This window comes from Tympanuchus pallidicinctus, unplaced genomic scaffold (genome assembly GCF_026119805.1).
Source record: "Tympanuchus pallidicinctus isolate F22 unplaced genomic scaffold, pur_lepc_1.0 scaffold2, whole genome shotgun sequence".
Taxonomy (NCBI): Eukaryota; Metazoa; Chordata; class Aves; order Galliformes; family Phasianidae; genus Tympanuchus; species Tympanuchus pallidicinctus.
This window is the reverse complement of record NW_026294721.1, coordinates 11,652,792-11,677,998: the sequence shown is the minus strand read 5'-3', so window position 1 is coordinate 11,677,998 and position 25,207 is coordinate 11,652,792. Positions and strand designations below refer to the sequence as shown.

General features: G+C 37.8%; 2 protein-coding genes across 2 annotated transcripts in view; one reads left to right on the top strand and one right to left on the bottom strand.

Moving 5' to 3' along the window:
* The window catches only part of STX18 (syntaxin 18), a 540,575-nt gene that overhangs the window by 301,362 nt on the left and 214,006 nt on the right, over window positions 1-25,207 (bottom strand). The window lies entirely within an intron of this gene.
* STK32B (serine/threonine kinase 32B) overlaps window positions 2,417-25,207 on the top strand; it is a 150,770-nt gene continuing 127,979 nt past the window's right edge. The window contains exon 1 of the mRNA XM_052681669.1: window positions 2,417-3,430. Within this exon, the coding sequence (XP_052537629.1) occupies window positions 3,355-3,430 (76 nt within the window). The 5' untranslated portion in view covers window positions 2,417-3,354. The remainder of the gene's footprint in view (window positions 3,431-25,207) is intronic.

Sequence of the window (25,207 nt, the reverse complement as noted above, 5' to 3'; positions counted from 1 at the left end):
CTACTGAATTCCCTAAGGGAAGTTTAATAGTGCAAAATAGTGTGATCATGTTTGATTTTCTTTATTGCTAACTCTGCATGGAGATCTGAAAAAAACAACAACAACAAAAAACATTATTAATCTAAGCCAGGTAGTGTAGACCTTAAATGAAAATGGAAAACAAGGGGCTTAAAGTGATGTTCACAATGATTGCAGCTTCTGATTTACAGGAAAAAAAACAACACCCTGTGATAGAACGCCCTTTTTCCCTACCGTGTTTTCTGTGTATGCTATGCACTGTTTACATGCTAAAAATAAAGCATCTTTTTAAGATTAGAATTTGATTTATCTCAAGCAAGGCCTGGTGGTGTTTTATTAAAGCAGATAAACATGGGAAATGGGATTTGGTTCTGGTCTTCAAAGACTTACAAATTTTGACTTCTGGTAGCTGAGAAACTTGTTCCACGAGAGTAACTACTGAATACCCTGAAAAAGCTTAATCTTCAGAGAGCTTCATTGATTAGTATGATGTTCTGATTTCAGATTTATTTCTTATTTACCAAAGCAATTGGAAAAATACATGAGTAATTGTTCCTGAAGATTTTTTGCTAATTTTGGAGCAATGGTTGCTCCAAAATATGCAAATGGTTGTTTTGAGTAACATTAGAAAAATGCTGAACTAATGTGTCTGTTCAGAGTTCTGGGCCATGTGAATAAACAGGTTGTATACTCAAGGTTTGATATTACTCATACTGGAAAATTGCAATTGATTTCCTTGAGACTTTTCTAGGTCTCATGAATACATCTGGCCTTGATGCCCTCTGTTCCATTGAACACTATTAAGAAAATAACTTTTGATAATCTGCAGAAATGCTGATGCAACCAGCAAGCTTGTCTGTTTAGTACAAGCAAAAATTCATTTGGAGCAAAGGCAGTGTGGCAATGAATACCTTGCATTTTCATTAGAGCAGCAAACCCAGCAATTCTTGCCAAATGATTATTTTTAATTTTTTTTTTTAATTGAAAATGACTGGGAAGAATAAGGTCTGTCACTAGTCAAGAGCAAGAGTTACAGAAGAACATAAAGTTATCTTTAATAAGTAATGAATGAGTGGATCATCATTACTGTAATAATCCAAATAAGAGTAAGAAAGACACATATTCTAGTAGGAATGACTGTTAAATGAATAGAGACAACTTGTTACTCTGTAAGCAGTTTAACTATTTTGGTCCATGTGGGCCTTGTCATATGAAATCACAACTGACATCTCTGTAGAGTCATTGGAATCAGTTGGTATGGAAGAAGTCAGATGAAAAAGAAAGAAATAGAGTAATTCCTGGCTGTTGCAAGAATTTTTTCATGATTCATATTTTCAGCATGCAAAGCAATCTCAAGCTGCTCCTGCTCATCCCACATCTGTTGTTTTAGAAACATGCTTCCTATATGTAAAATAATCACACACAAGATTGGGGATTTACTGGCAAACGAATTCTTCCCATTATTTGGAAGGTCAGTTTAAAGTTCTCTCACAAGAATCAAAGCAATTACATTAATGTGATATAAGACCTTAGCTCAGGTAGAAGGTAACTCATCAGCTGAAATGCATTAAACTTTAAATGCAACTCTCCCTTGCCAATTCAAAAGGAAAGGGATTAACTTAGAGTACCATGCTTGCTGGTTAGCACAGATGATAACTGCTAGCTGAAAGGTAATGATTTCTATATGTTACTGCTATCCTCTTCTTAAATGCACATAACCTCAATAACATAACATTGTTGGTTTTTTTTTTTTTTTTTTTTGACTGGATGACTTAGGTTGTATAGTATAGTATATTGTATAGTTGAGTAATAAACTAATGAATAACAAAGAGAAAGTGATGCTTTCCAAACAACAATTTAGATGTCTTTGTATTGAAACATTCTGTATTTTGCAAACATTTTGCATGTTAATAGTGACAATCCAGATGATTAAGTATGGAATATCAGTTAGTGATACAATCTGTCCATGTATACTTATGGAAAAATATCACTATTCCCTGAATTTATCAGCTGTCTGTGTTTGTAGATGCGGTAAGCTCTGAGCTCTTAGTTGCATAATGCAGGGTCTCGCCCTCTGCATTCAATTTCAGTCAACCTTTCCTTGAAAGGTTATGGCAAGATTATACTGAGTTCAAAGATAGCTGATGTGAATAACTAAGGCAGTTAAAAACAGTAAGTAAAGAAAGTTCTCCTTCTGTATGCACAATTTTTTTCTAGAACTTTTCCAAAGTCAGAAGTTTGAAAGAAGGGGTAGTGGATAAGGTGGAAGAACATTAGAGAATATATGTATATTCTCTCTCTCTCTCTCTCTATGTATTCTCTAATGTTCTTCCATCTTATCCACTACCCCCTCTTTCTTTTCCCTAAAGCGCTTTTGTAATTGAGCTATTTCGAGATAAATATACTGATGTGTATACAGGTGTACTTTTTTGCTCCTCTTCTCACGAAGTCCTATCGGAGCCGCCCTGCCGGTGACAAGCAGGAGGCGGCTGCTGGCCGCCAGGTGGCGCTGCGGGGCCGGGCAGGGCTGGGCGCGGTGGCTCTCCTCAGCGGCGCCCCCTCTCGGCCACTCCGGGCGCATCCCCCGCGGCGGTCCGGTTCCTGCTCCGTCGCTCCCGAAAGTGCTCTGCTGCACCCGCGCTGCGGAGGACAGCCCCGCCGAGACCTCTCTCCAGCACCCCGGGTCCGGAGGAAGGAAAAGGAAGAGGGATATTTTCTCTCTTTTCATTGTTATTATTTTTTTTCCTTTGATGAACTCAGTGAAGTTCGGACAGCTGACCGTGGTCCTCCCCGCTGCCGGAGGGGGAACCCCTATTAGGGAGGAAAAAAACTCCTAAAAGGTTAACCTAAGAAGAGCTTACACCCACGGCTCCTCAGCCTCTTCGGATCCCAGTAGCCCTCAGCTGCGGGTGCCAATGCCAGTAAGCTCCTCCGAGCGGCAGGAGAAGCTCCGTGCCCTCGTTAGGCAGTGCTGCCGAGGCAGCAGCACAGACTCCGCGCTCTCCGGCGGAGGTCTCGAAGGAGGCAGAAGGAGGATCCGCTAGGATCCAGGTAGATCCAGCTTTTACCGCTTACCAAAAGCCACCACCAGCAGGACCTCCGTCTCCTCCCTCCCTCCTCCCCAACTCCCTCCCTCCCCTGCCCCTCCGCGATGAGAGACGGGCCAAAGTCCGCGAGCGCCAGCAGCGCTCGCTGCCAGGGGCGGACGGATCGCTTTCATGTCACAGGGTGACTGCTAGCCCTGCGGAAGCTCCCCGGGCCGGGCTGGGGCGGCGGGAGGGCAGCTGCCCCGAGCCCGGGGTGACTGCCGGCCCCGCGGAATGCTGTCGGCGGGGGATGCGGAGCGGGCTGTGGACTAACATGGGGGGCAGCCACTCGCACAGGGCGCCCGTGTTCGACGAGAACGAGGACGGTGAGTGTGGAGCTGTCCGAGGTACCGCCGCGCCCGCGCGCCCCGCAGTTCCAGCCGTTGGCTCAGCCCCGGGGCCGGAGGCGGCAGCTCGCCCTCAGCCAGGTGTTGGCAGCTTCCTCGGTCCGGCTGGGGGAGGTATTTTGGATAGATCTTCCAGTCGGCTACTTGCTGTGGGGTAGGGAAGGAGGAGGGCAAGCCCACCTTTGTTTAGCTGTTTGCAATAATTACGTAGTTCTTTGCTTTTATCCAAGCTAAGCTGAAACCTGAACACCACTGCTTGGATTTTAAACACATGGCCAGGTAACTTCATGTGTACGTATGTGAAACTGGCATTAGTTTGGAAATGAATGCCTGCCTTTTCTCTTTTTGTTTATTGTTGACTCTGCCCACCAGTCCATTTTAAATGGCGGTACATCTTTCAGTCAGTATACTTTTCTCCACCTACACTTTCTGAAACTTTCTGAAAGTTGTTCTATTACTTTGAGATTTTTTTTTTCCCCTGCCTCAATATATATCAGAAGAAAGCGTATCCAGAAGAGATCTGAAGTTTGCATTAAAAATGTGGTGTTTTTTCACTTTTTATGTATTTCCATGTAACTTTCTTACATAGATTCTGTTTTACTGAGATCATATGGCTCTCAATTTCAGTCATTTTGACTTTTAAAGCAAAGAGGACACTCCACTTTTAAGAAGCAGACATAGACATTTGTATATCAAAGTGTCGTTACTTATGGGAACATATTGCTGCATAACTGGATAATAGATACTTCATTTTGAATATATCCATTTCATTCTAGTTCCCAAAATATTTTATTGAGAAATACTTGTCCCTCAGCAGACTTCACTTTGCCTTTTTGATAACATTTCTCATAACAAATCAGAAACATTTATGCTCTTTCCTCTCCATTCAGGACAGATGGAGACACTTGCATTGTTTTGCTAATATAAAGGAAAAATATTAAATAAGTTTATTCAGAGGCGAATAAATATTTGCTTACACTTCAAGCATATTTACCACTCTCTCTTTCTTGGCAAAGCTTGAAGAGGTATTTGGTGTGGTTTTGTTTACAGCAGTTTATTATTTGTATGGAGTAAGGGACTAGGGTATCTACTATAGGTAGACTGTGATGCAGTAGCTGTGATTTTCTTGTCATTTACAGTTGTCAGTCATTTGCAATAAGTAAACGCTATGTAAACAAGTGAGAAAAACCATTCCTCGCTGTAAAATTATAATGGAGAATGACATTAAGATTTACATGACTAATTGTAAATGATTACCAAGAGTGAAAATATAGTGTTAATCTTGTTTAGACACTGTAAGGTGAAAAATAGCCCTGCCTTTGCCTCTGTGAGTGTTTTGACTGAGCTCTCTTGAGTTAACATGAGTGTTCTATGATTTATTACCATTTCTATTTTTTTCCAACAAGAAAAGGCTGTGGTCAGTTTATGGATAAAATGAACAAAGTTCAAGAATGAATGAGACCAGAAAGGGCTTCATGCCACTTTGCTCTTTTTATCCTCAGGAAAACAATTAAAAAAATACAAAAAACTAAACATCAGTAACAACAAAAACATGTACACATAAGCTATTTATGCATTTCTACTAAGACATTGTTATTCTTTGCTTATTTTTTCCCCCATTCTGAATGTTCCTAAAATATCTATTTTTTTTTTTTTTTTTTTCCTCTTAAGATGTTATGCTTAGTACAACCATATAGTTGAGAAAAGCCCATTGCTTTTGAAATAGATAACCTATTTTCTATGGTGTTTATGAATTATGATTCAGGATGGAATTTTCCCAAGTACCTAAAAATATAGGAAGATATCTTCTCTTTGAAAATCTATCTTGCAAAATGTAGTCCAAAAATCAAGGAGTATTTCATGTTGTTCCTAAAATTTACAATAGTAACTGCCTTCCACAATACTGGATGCAATATGAAATTAAAATTTTTAAAAAAGGAAAAAAAAAAAAAAAAAAAACCAAAACCAATAAAGACACCCCCAACACAGTATTACAAAGCTCATTTATTTGATGAGACTGTATAACTTTGTTCAAGAGTAAGAATATTTACCAATTCATATAGACCCAGTATAAATGAGTTGTGTGTGAATATGTAGGCATAATAAAAAACAAGTTATTTAAAGAGTTGTTTGTAATGTCACAGATGTCTCCTTTGTATGAGAAAAATGAGCAGAAAAACATATTGTCATTTTATGTTCATGCATTTCAATGCTGAATAAATGGAATGTAGAATAAATCATGAATTTGGGAAGATGTTTAAAATAATTCTTTGGCATTTCATGAGCCATAGAAAAAGTTTCATTTGCAGTGTATCATTTAGCAAAGAAGTACTCGGAAAGAGTGGATGAAGAGCAGCCCGATACAGCCTGACAAACCTGTTGAGTATCGGCTCTAGGGTTACCAGTCATGTTTTCTTTCTGATGAGGATGTGTGTCAATCCATTCAGTAGATCTGAAACTTAAACAGTGCAGTAGACTTACCACTCTAAGGATGGATATCACTGATGGGATAATCAAAACTAATCCAGCCAGAAGGCAAGCTGGAAGTGTTGTTCAGTGTTCAGATATCACAGACTCCTTCTCTCCCATCATTATCAAATGCTGATCTTTTCAAAAGTTGTAATGTAAACCGTTTTTAAACTAGTTATATTTGTTCACTATGTCCTATTTTTGTTAGAAGGATCTTGCAGAACCTTACTCTTTTAATGGGTAGAAGCATCTGCCTTCTTGATTAAAAGCATGCTTGACCTATATATAAAATTTATCTTTATTCCAACGTTTTTGCTAGCTTAAGTAGCTCTTCTTCTTCCATGATGATTACTCCAGTGCACTGATAGATACTAGCAAAAATGTTCCCTCTCACTCTTTGTTCTGTAAGAAAACTTCTACTTTTCTTATTTCTCCTGCATTTTCATTCACAGTGTTCCTTATCTATATGTATTTAAACTCATCTTGATCACGTGCATCTAATTCAAAACCGCACAATTACAGGTAAGTTTTCACTAGAACCTTTTACTGGAAACGACATTTCCTGGTCTCTACTGGAACTAACTTTTCCAGTATAGCCTGTAACTACCTATGCCCTTTTCACGTGTATATCATACAGACAGTACACAGACATCTTGTGATGAACTGGCTCACTAATACCCTTTTCAGGAATTCCCACTGATGAGTTTCAATCTACAGCAGGAATTCTAAGTGCTCTCAAATGTGACTTCATTTTGCACTGAAAAAGATGGAATTTCAAGCCATTTCTCATATTCAGGTCCCCCCTGAATCTAGCCCTAATTTATTTCCCTGTGATTCTCTGAGCCTCCATTATTTTAACATTATTTTTCGTGTATTATTACTACCCTCCCTAGCTCAATGGCAGTTTTCAAGTCCACTGAATAGATTGTGAATATACTAAATTGTCTCATTTCCATACCTCATTCTCTTTGCTGTTATCCCTCTTTAGCCTGATAATTTCCATTTCGAAATAACACTGTTGTCTTTAGTACCTCTTTGCATTTTGCCAGGTAATGCTCAACTTTCTCAGCTTTATGAATTCTTTCTTATATGTTGCTCCACTGAAATCCAGAAAAATGAAATTATGACAAGTGTACTGCATAAAAAAATAAATTTATCTTCACGAAAAAGCATCTAGTTATCTCTTGCACATCAGTGTTCGGTAAAGTCATGTGGATTTGATCTCAGTTTTTCTTCTTAGCCTAGATTAAAGCACAACAAGAGCTAGGAAAATCCTATGAATGGAATCCTTTGTCTAATACTTACACAGCTTATACTCTTGCTATGGAAGGTCAATGGGAAAATATATTTCATTTTTTTATTTTTATTGCTGCGTTTTTTGGATAGACAACTAGGTCTGGTGTAGCAACGTTGCTACCTCTACACAAAGCTATATGTTTTAATGGATTGGAATTATAAGATTTTTTACAAAAGGTTTCATTTGGATTAATGCTGCCGAAGCAAGGGAACTTTGACTCTCTTTGTCCTTAATATTTTCTCGTAAAGAATACAGAGCATCTATCCTCTCCTGAATAGCTGTTTCCAGTAATAATATAGAAAAGGTAAAGATGAATATCTTTCCTGAGTTTTAGGTCTTGGAAAATAATTGTAAGTTCACAGAAATGGCAATAGAACAGTGAGAGGAATATTAACAATTTGTAAATGTAACTTTCAAATTTCAGTAAATATTATAAGTAATGAATGTATTATCAATAGCCTGGCAACTTTAAGGAATATATTTCATGATAATTTTATTTAACGATGCTCTGTTAAAACTGATATTTAATTAAATTCTTAAAAATAATATTCAACATGTGAAAATCAGATGGTAGAAAATAACCATTTTCTACTAGCAAATAGTAATAACAGTTATTTACCTATATGGTTGTGGAAGATACACAGGAAAGGATAAGGAATAAAAGCATTAGAAGCTAGAAACTGGACCGTTGAATTGATGTTTCAGTTGTATTTGGTTTTGAAAAAAAAAAAAAAATCAGTTTTTCTATGGTGGCTTGTAGAAATAAGTGAACTGATTTCTTAAGAGTTTGCTTTTATATTTGTAAAACAACTTTACTTTTCAGTTATTTCCACCAGTTCTTAAATATTATTGATGAGCTTTCAGTACAGCATAGTATGAGACAGATGGAAATTGTGGTCAGAGAGGAGAGAATGTCATATTAGGCAGTCACATAGATACTAACTGCCAAAGTGTTGTCAGGAGTTTGCAAAGACTGTGGCAAAGAGGGAGAGCAGATATGGTATGGCAACAATCCTCAGTCGTTATCTTCCTGACCCAGTCTTTTAAAGTCTTTGTTACAATGTGCACTAATAATGTGGCCCTCTTCAGATACTAAATAATAATTACTGGTAAAAGCTAAGATTAGATCATGGGTTTTCCTTTTCCACAGGGAACACTGAAGAAAGGCTAAATGAATATGGCACCTTCATTTTTAGATTCTTGCTCTTCATTCCCTTGAGTGAACTGCAAGTCTGTACCCTACTTGATGGTTTTAAAAATCCAACACAGGACTAGAACCATGACAATTTCAAGGAGCAGTTAAGCATTGACCCATTTTATTCTATTTTACCATCATCCAGATTCAACTCTGCCAGCAATGGTTTAGAGGTGAATTAGGTGAATTTTCAACATCCTTACTAAACATGCTCTCTATGCTTCCATGATCTGATCTGATGGAAATATCCATGTCAGGGCATCTATATTAAATAAAAGCATAATGTAAATCTCTTCTGCTGCTTTTGTAGCCCTCTGGAATTTACACAAGTTGTTGATGTGGCCCCCCAGCTCTGAGAATATTACAGAATTCCTCAGTGGCTTGTTATCTAAGAAGCGTGAGTGTTTTATCCATGTTGATGTGCATGTTGTACAGCATGTCTAGAACTCAGGACAAGCTTCTTGGAAAACTTCATACAAATAATTCCAGGTTAAGCAAGCTCCAAACCAGATAAGCTTAGAGAATCAAAATCAGGGGAAACTCTGTATGTTAAAAAAACTGTGATGAAACAAAATTATTATCTAAATCAACACCACTGCTTTTACAGTCACTCCTTTACAAATTAACAAATTATGTTTCCCCTCACTGCTTGTAGCTGGCTCTTACAAGTTCTCCACTCACATCTGAGCTGCTGTGGTGTTCTGTGCCAAAAGAATAGGATTTCAGAGAGCTGTGTTTTGCAGGACTGGAAAAGCTAACAAATGAAGGAAGAATTGCACACTGAAAAATTATATGTTCCCTGGCTGGCTTTTAGTCTGAAGAAAGCTGAGTGTTTTTGTGGAGGAGAGAATCACAATGTAACAGACCTTAGCAGGTGTAATGCCTATTTTTTTTTTTTTTTCTTTTTTTTTTTTTCTAGGTAATGTTACAGGCTTTGGGCAGAGTGGCTGGCAAACTGGAAGAAAGGGGCTTGAAGGTCTTGGCTGACATTCAGCTAAACATGAGCCAGCGATATGCCCAGGTAGCCAAGAAGGCCAACAGTAACCTGGCTTGTATCAGAAATCCTGTAGCCAGCTGCAGCAGGGAGATGATTGTCCTCCTGTAGTTAGCTCTGGTGTGCGCTTCAAGTACCGTGCTAAGTTTTGGGCTCCCCTCTATAAGGCATTGAGGCCCTGAAGTGTGTTCAGAGAAGGGCAATGAAGCTGTGAAGGGTCTGGAGCACAAGTCTTTCAAGGAGCAGCTGAGGGAGCTGGGATTGTTTAGACTGGAAAATAAAAGGCACAGGGGAAACCTTATTGCTTTTTACAACTACCTGAAAGGAGGTGGTGATCATTGTCTTCTCTCATACAACAAGCAATAGAAGAAATGGCTTCAAGTTGCATGGGGGAGGTTCAGGTAGGATATTAGGAAAAGTTCAGCTTGATTTCTTCAAAGTCATGACTTTTAAGTGTACAGATACATTATAGAATCATAGAATCATAGAATCGCCAAGGTTGGAAAAGATCTAAAAGATCATCCAGTCCAACCGTTCACCTATTACCACTTACACTGCTTCTACTCCACAGTTTTGTCTTCATGGATAGCTATATTCAAAAGAAGAGTCTTTCACTTCTGCCAGGGAGATCATGAGTCTGTCTGTACTCATTCCTCTTTGACAAGTACAAGAAAGACATAGAGATCTTGGAAAGGGTCCAGAGGAGGGCGACTAAGATGATCAGAGGGCTGGAGCACCTCCCCTATGAGGACAGGCTGAGGGAATTGGGCTTGTTCAGCCTGGAGAAGAGAAGGCTGCGGGGCGACCTCATTGCAGCCTATCAATACCTGAAGGGAACCTACACCCAGGAGGGGAGTAAACTCTTCAAAAGGGCTGACAACAGCAGGACTAGGGGAAATGGATCCAAGTTGAGGGAGGGAAGATTTAGGTTGGATGTTAGGGGGAAGTTCTTCACAAGGAGAGTAGTTAGGCCCTGGAACGGGCTGCCCAGGGAGGTTGTGGATGCCCCGTCCTTGGACGTGTTCAAGGCCAGGTTGGACGGGGTCCTGGGCAACCTGATCTGAATGTGTACGTTTGGTGGCCCTGCTAGGCAGGGGGGTTGGAACTACATGATCCTTGAGGTCCCTTCCAACCCAGGTGATTCTGTGATTCTGTGACATCTTCCCATACAGCAAGGAGAAAGAGGTGCACCTCTGCATATTAATACCTACTAATGTTGGGCTTTAATATAGTATTGAATTCATCATTGGCTGCACTTGGCCTGAAAGAGTTCCTTGATGTAGATGTGTGGACATGGGTTACAAAGCCAGCAGTATTGTGAGAATACAGTCTTTTTTGTGAATCTTACGTATGTTCAGTCAGTAAATGAGGGAAGTACAGCCTGGAATGAAATACTACACCTAAACAAATTAGGAAGTGACCAGAACAGTCTTAGGAGAAAAACTAATGAGGATTTATAATCTTGCTCATAAATACTCAATTAATCCTGTCCCATCAGGATTGTTTTAATATTTTCTCTTCTGAACGTTAGCATGAGAATGAAGAAGGCTGGGATTTTGTTGGCCATGCACAAGACTCTTCTAGATTCCTTCTGAAACAGCAAGGGTAGGAAAGCAGAAGCAGAAACCTTCCTTGTGCTAAACCTCTTGGACAGTTATATATGGGACCAAGTACTGCAAGGCAGAAAAATATTGCCAAGGTTGTTTTTGAGTATTTTGGTGTAGCAAGAGTGAGCTAATGCTGAGATGTAAGAAAAGAGAAAAAGGAAAAACAATTGCTACAGAGATCAATCAATATCAAGTCAATATGAAACAGAAATTTCTGAATAATTCTGGATATGCAAAAGAAAAGAAGTATCAAGACCGGCCTGATAGAACTAACACTATCTTACTATGGCAAGGCAGGAGAGAGAACAAAAAGCAGGGAACTAATTACACAGAATTCAGCAGGGAAAGCAGGGATGTCTGGAGAGGATAGAGCAGCAGTAGTGAGTTGACCCAGTCTCTCTTGAGCATAATTCTGCTTAATTTCATGAACTATTTGTCTTGATTACCTTAGACAACATTAATTACTTACTGCCTAATGTAAGCTTAGGTTGAGCTGTTGATAAATTTGCTGATGTATTTGTGAACACTGTGTACATGTGTATACATAAGCTTCACTACAAATGGAAAAAGCCAAAAAAAAAAAAAAGCATTATTCTGCAAAAATCAAAATCTTGTTCTGGCAATAATCAGTGTTTCCCTAACTAAATCTTATCCAGAATTTCCTTGGACTCAATCACAGTTTCGTTTGTTTAGCAAGCAAGGAGTGTTTCCAGAAACATTATGGGCTAGCATCTGTGAATTTTGTTCTTTTGTTGAAGAAGAATGAAGTTGTCTTACTGTCTGGCATTCAGGCTTTAATACAATAACTATTCTGAAGAATATACTGGCTCTATTTCTCTACATTTTAGGCCAATAAACTACTTGCTTTATGAGGAATACTTACTCATATCACACAATATTTGTTGATGGGGTCCAAGGTACCTACACCGTAGAATCACAGAATTGTTTGGAATGGAAGGGACTCTTAAGGTTGTTAACTCCTCTTCAGTGAACAGGGATACCTACAGCTCAGTCAGGTTCCTCAGATCTCCATCCTACCTGACCTTGATTGTCTCCAAGATGGTAAATCTACTACATCTCTAGGCAACCTGTTTCTATGCCTCACCACTATGATTGTGAAAAAACTTTTTCCTTACCTCCCTCTTTTGTTTGAAAGCATTTACCCTTCACCTAACACAACAGACCCTGCTAAATATTCTATCCCTTTCTTTCTTACAGCCCCCCTTTAGATACTTAAAGGTCACTATCACGTCTTCCTGAAGCCTTCTCTTCTTCAGGCTGAGCTGTTCCGGCTCTCTCAGCCTGTCCTCATAGAAGAGATGCTTCATCCCTCAGAACAGTTTTGTGGCCTCCTCTGGATGTGCTCTAGCAGGTCTATGTTTTTCCTGATAACTTCACATCTCAACACAGTACTCCAGCTGAGGTCTTACCAGTGCAGAGTAGAGGAGTAGGATCACCTCCCTCACCCCAGTGGCCACACTTCTGTTGACGTAGCCTGGGATACAGTTGACTTTCCAGGTTGTGAGGGCACATTGCTGGTTTATGTCCAGATAGCAATCCACCAGTACCCCCAAGTCTGTTTCAGCAGGGCTGTACTCTATCCTTACATCCACCAGCTTGCACTGATAGTTGACATGATCCAGGTGCAAGGCCTTGCACTTTGATTTGTTAAACCTCATGAGGTTCACCTGGGCCCACTGTTAAAGTGAGCCGGCAACTGAGTATACAATACAGCTATTGGGATATAGGACTGATTATTTTAATACAGTGTCCCATAAAACATCAATTAATTTCCTAATTTCTGAGAATTTAACATTATAATTAATATATATACAGTATAAAATTATACTTCAAAATTATATATTTTTAAAATATATTTTGGAGAATATAGTATGTGGGCTTTAATTTTGCTTCCTCTATGCGAAGAGGTTTTACATAGATACAAATAATTTAGTTTTATAAAACACAAATTCATAGGGAAAATAGGAAGAAACGAAGGTACATTTTGCTTCGCAGGTGAGTGCTACCAGACTTTCCCTTTCACGTTTTCTGCTTCAGTGACTCTTAGAAATATAAGGGAAGTGCAGCATGTGGTGTGCTTTCAGGAAAATCTGAGCACTCTACTGAAGTGTTAGGCAAGAAGGAGCTGTAAGAATATGAGTGTACTTTCGTATTGCAGAAATGAGGATTCTTTTGCCTTTCATTCTTAAATAGAATCATATCATAGAATGGTTTGGGTTGGAAGGGACCTTAAAAGTCATCTAATTCCAGCCTCCGCTGTTATAGGCAGGGACTCCTCTCACTAGACCAGGTTGCTCAAAGCCCCATCCAGCCTGGCCTGAAACACCTCCAGGGTGGGAGCATTCACAGCCTCGCTGGGCAACCTGTTCCAGTATCTCACCACCCTCACAGTAAAGAATTTCTTCCTAATATCTAGTCTAAATCTACCCACTTCAAGTTAAGAGCTATTTCCTCTTGTCCTTTCAGTGTATGGCCTTATAAAATGCACTTTCCCAATATAAGAAGTTCCTCCCCAGGGACAAAATACATTATTTTGTACCACAAAGAAGTATTTACGTTGTAATTGTCTCTCACCCAATCGCTGTCCACTCATCTCCCATGTTTCCACATTGGCTCCTATGAACTGTGTATTTTCTTAAGTAAATCAAATAATCTAGATGAACTGGCTAGGATTTGTAAGGAGATTTGACAATTTTGTATTTAACCACTAGAAATCTGAACTCTGCACAAAACATTTATAAGAATCTTACGTCTCTGCTTAAATCATTGTCCTCATCTAGTGGCTGTCAACTTCAGATATTTCCCAATCTGGCTTTCTTTATCTATTGGGAAATCTAGCAATGTGCAACAAGAAAAGCTTTCTGTAGATTTCAGTTTATTGTACTTGTATGCAGCCCATCAGTTTTTTTTTTCTTCATTTTTGTGCTTAGCTTTTGCACAAAGTAACAAGTGTTTTTTCTATCTATAATATATTTTTCTTCTACATCCCTTTTCTACAATCTCTGTCACAAGCCTTGACACACAAGCATTAAATTCTGTAATGCTTTTATTCTTAAAAGTATTTTCCCTTATGTTATGACAAGCTTATTAACAGCGGTATAAACACATATGTTACTGTCATTTATTCCATAATCAGCACAAAGACATCTATTAAATTAAAGGCACGCCTCTTTGAATGTAATAACAAAGCATTGTTGGAGTGTTGCAGCCTGTTGTGCTGGTTTTTAAAGCTTTAATGATAACTGGATGTAGTTGATGACACTTTGTTTTTCGAATTTTCACAGAATCACAGAATTGTAGGGGTTGGAAGGGACCTCCAAAGATCATCGAGTCCAACTCCATGAATTTTAGAATTTTATTGCAAATATTCTCTTTACAACATCAAATCGTTGTGTTAAAGTCTGCATTTTGTATTTCTTTAATTCTTTTCTACACTTTTCTATTTTGAAAACATTTATTTTGTATATATTTTATCAAATAAGCCATACAGGTTTGTTATTTGAATCAAACTGAAAAATATATCAGTAATGTGCTTTTTAGCATCCTGCTTCGATTTGAGAGAGTTTTCTTGCTTTTTACTTTGTTTCACATTTTTTAATTTTCTTTCTCTCTTTTTTTTTTTTTTTTAAGTTCTTTGAATTTTGAAAACTTTTAGATAATGCTAAGGCAGTTGTTAATTTCTGCCCAGTTGCTTTTAGCCTGGTTTGATACCAAAGAAAACAGAGTACTAGCACAGAGTACTAGCTGTGTCACAGAATTACTAATGCTATTCTGCATAAGATTGTTGTATTAAGTAAAATAGATTATGCAGCAATATATACCAATGGGTCATAAAAAAACATAATAATTCCTTTTCCTACATTTGGAGTAATATCGTCAATCCTTATTTAACATCTAAAAATGCAAACTGACTTAATGCCTCCAGTAATTGTAATTCCTTATGATATTGTTTTTTTCCTCTCTTGCTGAGCACTGAAATCTGTTCTTAGTTTTCATTTGCTGTTCTCTGTTATTAGCTGTTAGTCTGGTAAAACAAAGAAGTAATATGTGAAATTACTACTAAGCTCCTGAGCGTCCTCCGTACCTCTCTGAAATCATCTGCTTTCTCTTGGATTGCTTTTACATTTTACAATCATTGTATTTATGCCTTTCGGGGTTATGTTCAGATAAACCTTTGTTCAAGTAGTAAAGCCTGCAAACTCTTCTGGGAGAATGCACATCTTAGGCACTGTGATTTGCTACACAGAACCTGAAGTCAAAGAGCAAAAGAAAATAAAAAGACCCTTTCTGAAAATCAGGAAAAAGATATTATGTTACATTCAGCTTCAAAGTTGACTGTTCTAGCCTATGAAAACTACAGTGATAGCTGCACAATCTTATGCACAGAGCACTGCTATAAAATAAATCAAGTTAGTATTTACTGGGGTAAATTTGGGTATAGTGGGAGGAAAAGTCACTAAGCGCTGTAGGATTTTGCTGACAAAGGGTCATAGAGTACAGAATTTTTCTGATAATCCTAACTTTCTGTGAGGAACTCAGTATTCTGTTAGAGAACTCTCTATTGATGAACAGGAGAAGAGAGCAGCTAATAGTTGCCTGGGTAGATATAGTAGACATAGGCTGTGGGAGGCAGAACATGCAAAGAGTCGGTCCTGTGGACAGGCAGTCTTCCCTCTAAATGGCTTCTCACAAGGTTTTTCTGGTATTTGAGAGGCTGTGTCGACAGTTCAGAGAGTATTACTATTAAGTAATACATGGCAGCGAAGAAATGACATGTTTTCAGTGCTTTTGAGCACTTATGCTAGGTGCTGTCCTGATTTCAGACCTCTTGTTCTCCTAAGCCAGGAGCCATCAGTTTATGTTACAGACGCTGGAAGGAGGACAGGCATAGATTTTAAATACTTTAATAGAAAGCCTCTCTTTCAGGATCTCTTAGAGAAGAAGATACTTCTTGTGACATTCAGTTTTCTCACTGTTTCCAGTGAGATGTGGAGAATTTTGAATGCTTCCCTGGGCATACAAATGCCAGTGAAGAGCTATAAGACCAGCTCTCATCCTCCTCAGCTTCCTCTGCTAGATAGATCATGTATATATACACCTTTTCATCTACAGACATTTGTCTGTAAGTGGCATTCTGATGCTTTAAGTGGCCAGATACCTTTGTTATTGAAAAGGATGTCCTGCACTATGTTCAACGAGGGCTACTCCAAAGAGTATTGCCTCTTATTTCACTATGTTGTCCCACAAAATCAGAGTGAGATGTTAGTGGTATGGCAATAGAGGTTGAACCTTCCTGCCAATATTTTGTTACATTTTATTGCTGTGGGACAGATGGCAGCAGATGGGCAGTCTGACAAAATGGTGTCTGATATAGAAGTGTTTATGAAAGAAAGGTGTGTTACAGAATTCCTCCATGTGGATTAAATGGTACTCTTTGACAATGCTTGCTGACTGTTTATAGAGATCAAACAGTGGATGTGATCGCAGTGAGGTGGTGGGTTCACTTCAGCGGAGAAAATAGTGATGTTCAATATAAGCCATGTTCTGGATGTCCATGTACAGCCACGTGAAAGAATGTGACAAAGAGTGTCTTGATAGCTCACCAGCAGGAATAGGCTGAATCAGGGAACTGGGTTCAGTGAGTTGGAAATAATGGTGTCAGCACTGAAATATTAGAAAGCTTGCATCAGGTGGGTCCTACAAATGCTCACATAGGAACAGAAAGAACACTGCCTGTAGTGTCAGGCCAGAGAGGAAATCAACTTTTATCTTGCAACACAACAATTGCAGGTCTCATACCAGTTTGAAGATTGTGGACCACACTGCCAATCGTGGCTAAGCTGTTCTACCACACCCACAATATAGGTTGGATTTGGTGCCTTATGACTTCCATCTATTTGGGCTAATGAAAGATAGAAAGACTGAACAGGCAACATCTTCCTAGCAACAACACCATCATAGCAGTAGTGAAAAACAGTGAGTCACTTCTGCATGTGGAAATTTTTACAAGTGTGGCAGGCAGGCTCTCGTTCATTGCTTGTGAAAATGCACATCTAATGGCGGTTACTATCACTACAGAACAGGAGTGTTCTGTAGCTGAGAATTTGCATTATCAAACAGTATTTTTGTGTTCTTCGTATCTGTTGTAGTTTCCATGGGGATATGGAAATAAATAGGAGGCATTACTTTTGGAGTGGTCTATGTAATTTAGAAAAAGAAAATACAGCAGAGCAGACCACTCAGGGAAAAATGATGAATACTATCATATGGAACAGATTTCTTCAAGTTCAGTTTCTTCACTCTCTTCACTAGAGTGACTTCAAGTTAATTTCCTGACCTTTTCCCATCTGTGTTTGTTGATTAACCTAGACAAAAACCAAACCAAACAAGCAAACAGAACCATATACAGCTGGTATAGAAAATAAACTTTTTTCTTTCTTTGTTATTCTGGAAGTTTTTCATCTTGCACTGTGAAGAATCAAGACTATTTAGTGTTCTTTTCATAAAAATCAGCCAGAGGAAGCTTCGATCTACTAATTCACAGTATTATTCTAGTTAAGAAAACATAACTATACTTGTATTAATCATCCCTCTTTCTCTCTCCATAGATTTTTTTTTTGTATGTACATTAGTTGCATTAAAATAGATCTGGTGTATGTAGTAGAGAACTCTAGAACAAATCATCAATATTCACTATTTTCATCTAACATATTTTCATCTATAAATAAAATTACTTGAGATTCTATTTCTGTGGTTATACAGAATTGGTATGAGTACAATTAATGGCACCAAATGTTTCAGGCATTACAAGTAACAAACCTTCTGCTGCACTCAACAGTTTTATCCTCTGCTGTTCACTGTTTGTGCTCTACAGCTAATAATTTCTGCTGTTAAAATTAGATGTTATTTCCATTAATACCATTTAGCTACGCACCCCCTAGATCAAATGAATCTTTTTATTCATTCCTGTTGTGTGGTGATATAATATAAGTCTTTATAAATTGAGTTGTGGCTGAGAGAGTCTACTGACCTGGTGTTAATGCTTGCCCCCAGCCATAAATCTGGGAACTGTGTTTAGTCTGAAGCCCTCCTGTCCTCAGCCACCCTGGTGCCAGCTGAGAGCCATGGAGTGGCGATGAGATGGATTTGCTTTGTTTTGTGACTGTATCGAAGCTTACTTTAAATTTTTTTCATGTTTCAGACAAAGGCCCCAATTTTCTTATTCATATTTACTGTTTTCAGCAATGCTTGGGTCTATCGACTTTGAAGTAATTGCTTGTGGTGTGTAAATAAGTGTGCTTATATCAGGCTGAAATATCTCTACATTATCACTGGAAGGACTCCCCAGAGGTAAGTGGTGCAATGATAAGAGAATAAGTAATGAGCTCCAAACCAAAAACTGCCACAGTTAGATGGCCACTGTATGTACAGCAGCCAACCATCTTATTTAGTCTCAATATCAAAACAACCAATTTCATCACAAAATATTTATCTGCAAACCTCTATTTAAGGATATTTGAGTTGCACTGACATTTTGCAGGTTCTTTATGAATTAAATATAGCTGCTAGTATGAAATACTTTTTTCTACTCTCTCTATCCACCCTGAAAGAAACAGTCACCAAAAAAAAAAGAAAAAAAAAAAAAGAAAAAAAAAAAGAAACATCAAAATAGAAATGTTATATTAAATATTAAATTCAACTACTAATTTAGGTTATCGCTTCAACTCTACTCTTATTGATCGTGTTCAAATTCAAATTTGAATCAGATTCAAATTTGATAAATGTTTCACCTTGAACATGTAGGTAAAAAGCCTCTTGGAGTACCAAGAGCTTTTACTCCAAAATGACAGAGAAAGTGAAATGATTCTTATGAAATAAAATGATTCATACAGAGAAATAGTAAGAATTCTAGCTATAATAAAAAGCCAGATACTTTTGAGCACCAGATCACTTCCATAACCAGAGGCAACTTTTCCTTTTTCCAGTCCTCACACTATCTTTAGTTTCACACTATCTTCAGTTACTGCTACCTGCAGTTCTATCCCATTACTGTAAAACATTTGTGTCCAGTCTGAAAATGGCACTGTGCAGCAGGAACAGGGAGGGGTGGTGGCCTCATCAACATGCGTGCAACCTACTGACCCCAAGCTAGATGAGCATTGAAGGTAAGTGATGGAAAGTAGTGTCCAAAAGTTCAAATGGTAGATTAGGTGCATAACCAGGCATGGACTTAACTGCAGCCTAGCTCAGGTGAAGCACAGCTCAGCAAACACAGGATGGGTCCCAGCCAGATTCCTTGGAGTTCTGTTACATGCAGTAGGTTTCACAGTGACTGGATCCAGACTCCAGCTGCAGTGGGTCTCCTGAACCCATGGCAAGGTGGTGGTGGGAGAGAGGCAGGTGAAGATGATAATGGACTGGTAGTCTTAAATGGTGTCCTCAGATCCCAGTCATATAAGACATTTTTAAAGTTGGCTATTCCAAGAGCCATGAAATACAAGTTCCTGGAAATCGTCAGAAATTGTTCTGGAAATTCTTGTTATTTTGACACTATTTTCAAATCCCAAAAGATAAATCAGACCTGGATAGCCACATTTACATCTGGCAGGTTTTACTACTTCTTTTGAAAGATTTTTCCCCTGGTGGGAGCATCTCTGCTACCAAACTAATGAGCAGTAACCTCACTGTGGTAAGTAAATATCAACTCTACTGCTCCATTCACAATTCAGAATACTTTTGTTATGAGCTAGGACTGGCATTATTCTTTTGACACCTGTGGGTTCTGTTTGGGCTTACAAAGACTAAATAGGAGAATCCTAACTGAAACATGAATCTTTCTCACCCTTTATTGTCCTTAATTGCTACCAGGGTCCTATTTGTAATTGTGGTTTAGGAAAAAAAAAAAAAGATTTTTGCAGACAATTTTGGAGACAGAAAGGGACATCAATTAGAAGAAAAAGAGGACAGTAACTTGTAGTTTGTCTAGATGTTTGGATAAAATCTTACTCACATGATTTCCTATCCTCCCACTAACACAGCACCAAAACTCATTTTCTGCAATCCTATCAGAAGGAAGAATAGTCTTAGAGCCACCACACAAAGAAGCCTAAAGCAAAGGGATTTCTTGCCCCTCTTCCCCTGGCATTATAAGGCCTCCATGTGGATAAAATCGACTGATGCCTCAGAGAGGATTTTGTTGATAATTTTGTTTAAATAGTTGTCCTTCACCTGACGATGGCTGGTGATTTTTATCATAGGAAAAAAGTGTTTGGTCCACTGAAATTTGACATGTTATTCCATAGCAACTTCCCTCCCCTCCAGTTCAGTTATTAATGAGGTTATCCTCATAGTAACTCTGTGGGAGGAGAATATTCCCACTTTCTAGTTGAAAAAAGATGCTTCATATTCTGTTATGTGTTTCCTGATCTCCTGAGGAAATCCATTATTGTTAAAGAGGAACATAGGCTTTCTGTATTATAGCAATATATTTTGTTAAGAAGTACATTTTCTGTTGGACATACTTGTCAACCTATTTCTTCTAGCAATAGATTACAGAGATTCTTTTTTGTCATCTTAGTCATAAGTAGGCAATATCATCAGAAACCCACTTTTCTCCTCAAAAGGGTGTTATATATCATTACTTATGGAAACTCTTGAAGATATTTTGTATTTGAACAGGTTATGAAATTTCACTCCTTAGCTCTAATGTCAGCTTTACCCTTTGAAATATCTATGAACAGCACAGAGACTCATAAAGTCTTATCAGCTACTCACTGACAGTGACAGGGTCTACTACATCTGTTCAGTAGTTTCTTGGTGATCTTTGATGTTTCAAGCATTGATACTAAGTTAACCACTTTTATGAATTAAAGCTCTGTCCTATGGCAAAACAGAATTGCCTTCATTGCAACTTTATTAAAACATTCACTGCTCTTAAAAAAAAAATTAGATTTACTGACTTCTGAATTTATAATGGTAAAATTTTATAAATTACTGTTTTATAGTAGACACCTAGATGAATGACTAGAATTATATCAGAATTCCCAATTATTTTTCACTAAATAACCCAGTCTATGCAAACGAAACCTTTTTAGACTAGGAAAAAAAGGTTACCCAAATGTTATATGCAAATAGAATGAAGATACAGCGAAAGTAATTGCAAAATCTTCCATTATGATAATTAGCTTATAGTTATCCTGAAGAATTGACATTGCCTAAATAAATCCTAATTATTTTGATCTGGCAACAAGGGCCAGGCTATGGGATTAAGTTGCAATTGATGGCCATTATTACTGAACACACTAAACCTAATAATCTAATAATATCAGTTCTTCATATCACACAGATTCAGTGCCAGCCTACCTGGAGACAGAATCATGTACCTTCAGATGGCCAGTTACAATGAATTCTGTGCACAAGATGTAAGCACCCCATGCACAAATGTGTAACTGTTCCCAGCTACCATCAAAACTTTTGTGGGCTCAAGCTGGTGCAGTTAAACAAACTCATTGATATGTACCAATTATGGCTATGTAGCAATGGTAAAAATTTTCACATTTCTGTCCATTCTGAGAAATATCTGGCTTCTTATGTTATTTTTCATAGCACTGACTTATACCTCAGTACATAAAGTCCCTATTAGTCCCCAGGCCTTTCACAACAGTCTGTGGTTATTTGCTAGCTGTTGAAAAACAGTAGTAGATTTGGTGATGCAAACTCCTTTCACTTTTTTGTTTAATTTAAATTGAAAGCCCCTGAATTTGAAGTCCACATTTATCTTTTCAGCTTGATGTATAGATGATGTATGGACTAGTCATCATGATGTCAGCGAGCAATTGATAAGTTTTGCTTCAATATAGTGTTGCAAAGGGATTACACTAACCTGACCCACAGGATCAAGGCCTTCTAAGTTGATGGCTCATCAGCAGCGCTTAATCTCTTGCTCTCAGTTTGTGGTACCAAATTGCTGTTTACAGACCAATTTGGTCTGATCAATACTCCTCCATCCCATGGGCATGGAAGTATTATTAGAAGAATGTTTTATCTGTTGTTCACCTACAACACCTTGACTGCACAGGTCTCTCTTAGTCTGTCTTAGAAAAATCCCACTGGTTCTCACTATTTTATAGTTCTACCCTTTTCTGAACTAGTTGATGCCTTTGTTCACTATTTTGGGACACTTCCCTCCCCCTCTCCCCCCCCCCCCCCCCTCAGAACCCTCCCCTCCCAGAAAAGAATAAAATATATAATATTCTGTGCTAATTTTTGCTGGTCACATCATCAATGGTGAAGTTAAGCAGATGGTCATTTTTTCCTATTTTATAGTGCACTGCCTACGAGGACATGCTATCAACTTGGGCTAGAGGGTATAGCTGACTTTTTGCAAGAACAACACATATTTGATGTCCTCTTTTCTGCCTAGCTATCACTTCTATTCAATATATTGTTTGTTTACTTAATGAGAAATAATTTCAAATTCATTAGATTAAATGAGTAATTCTGTCTTCAAATAATAGCAGCTGTACTATGTTAGACTATGTTATTATGTTTAGACTATGTTGATTCAAATCTTTTTGGTATAGTATGTTATGTTATTATTTCTATTGTTTTAGAAGGAAGTTTGGTTTTCTTCCTGAGACTGCTGTCTGAGGCAAAACATCTGCTTAGAAGAATGACTTAAAACTATCTTACCTTTATTGCCTTTGATTGCTTATGTCTGAGGAGAAAATAGAAGAATGATAGCCAGCATACTTAATGGGATGAGTGTCTGAGCTCTACTTCAATATTAAAACAACAACGTAAAAGTATAACGTATAAAAATTGAGTTTTAGAGACTGGAAGTGATGATTATATGATATGTGTAAATTGACAAAAATGATCCAGTTAGACCTTCTCAGTTTTACTTTCTCCACTTAAAAATAAATAAATAAATAAATCTTGCTGGCTCTTTACAGTGTCTTCTATAGATCACCATTCCTGTGCTGAATGACACTGCCCTGCACTGGATCAGAGATTCCCTGGCTTATGCAGTATCATTTGTACTACCATAAACTGGCAAGCTGATTTAACCTTTTTTTTTTTTTTTTCTAATGAATAAATTATTTTCTACTGAACAGAGTGAGCAGGATTCTGGTTGCATTCAAACTGCTCAGATTTGGCATCTTTCTCAGTTACCTAAACAGTGAAGTTGCTTGCAGACTTCCCTTGTACACCTTTGGGACAGGCTATCTGCTTTCACAAGGTTTCCTGCAGTAGTAAGTGCTATAAGTTCCCTATGAAGGTAACTATCTTCTGCCTTTGAAACTACTTTTTAAAGGGAAATTTACTTTAATGCAATATCAAAATGTTGTTAATTTCCTATACAAAAAAAAAAAGTATCGTATTGAGAAAACAAATCTGTTTTTATAACTTGGAATGAAATTCAAATTTACCTTTTCAGAATGATTTCATTTTGTGTTGCCCCTAAGTGAACAGTGTGTGTCATGCAAGTGGTAAGAGTTTACCTCACTGATGGAAGATGTAGTCCAGTCAAAGATCTATCATAGATGATCAGGCATGGTCATCATCACAAGGAGTAATTCTTAGTATGATCTACCATTAAACAAACAACCGTGGATCCATTATGAAGTCTGAAATTGAAATTTTTCAGTATCATAGAAACATTTCGTTTAGATAGAGGGAGCTGAAATACATATTTCCTTTCATAAGATGGACGACATTGTTTTGAGTTTCTTTGACTAGAGTTGTAGCAGGGTGGAAGTTGACTATTGTGAACTGCTTCTGATATTTTAGAATGCGAAAATGGTATCAGTTTAAAATGTAAATTTTATTTCAATTCATAACATAAAGTTACTTTCAAAATCAAAAATTTTTCTTTTCTTTTTTCTGAGAGTAGACTAATGTTCAAGTATCGGAGTTTCCCAAGACACAAGAATTACCTTTTCCATATTTTAGTTTGCAAAACATGATCAGACTGAAATGTGTCTTTAAACTCAAAGCAAAATTAGCTGAATTATGAATTACATTTTTCTGACATTCAGGTGCACTCTCATTGCAAGTAAATTCTGGCTAATTATAAAAAATGATTAATGTAATAATTAGTAGCAGCTTATATCAAGACTAAAACACTGTCTGAAGAATTGATTCATTGTAATGCAATTTAAATGCAAAGCCCCTAAACACAATGATAGAAAATGCCGTGCTTCATCATTAATGAGATAAAATCAGCTCTGAAAATACTTTTCTCTTGTCCTTCAGTTATGTAACTCTTTCTAATTATTGCGCTCCAAAGTCAATTAATTCATAGGGATGGCTCATTCCATCCATATGCCCAATGAATATATACAGGTTTTGGATTCTTTGCTCACCTCAAAGATGCAGCTGCTTTTTCCCTTTCTGTCAACAAAAATTCATTTCTTATTTAATTCAATACTTAATTTAAACTATCTTTCTTCACTAGTGCATTTGTCATCAACAAATCATGATGGAGTGCAGATCTTTATGACTACCCTAACCAACTCATGCTCCTTAATCTAATTTCTAAGCACTTTTCATGTTTCTTCTGTCTATATCCATTCAAGCTGGTGACTCCATAATGAATACTGAATGTATATGGCAGTATCTACTTGGTTATTAATCTTGTATGTTCCTGTGTGGAAATAGTAGAGCAATCTTAATAAGGTTTGAAGGCTGCTGAGACCTACAGATGTCCTGTTAGCACAGAATTGTGGCTCACTCTGGGAAAGGCTGGAAAGTATGAACAGGAGGCACATGTAAAGAAGACTGCAGAACAGGTTTGGAATCCTAAAACCACTGCTGTCCACTGAGTCTAAAGCAGTAAACCATACGGGCCAAATCTAGAGAGAAAATCTGATTTAGTTGTTACTCTGTTTTTCTGAGTCACCCAGAAGTAGGAAGCATTAAAGTTCTCTGAAACCACAACATCCAAGACTTAAAAATCAATTTCCTTAGACTGATATCTGTATCACATTTTCATGGTTTTGTTTTCTGTTGAAGTCAGTTGAGAGTAAATCTAGAAATGCAATTTGTGTTACAAATACATCTTTACTCTTCACTTTCTAATGTCTTAAGACTCATGTTTGGGTTTTAGCTGCTGCCACAGAAACCAAATAAATCAGTGACTATCAGCTAGAGAAGGAGAATGGCTGGATTT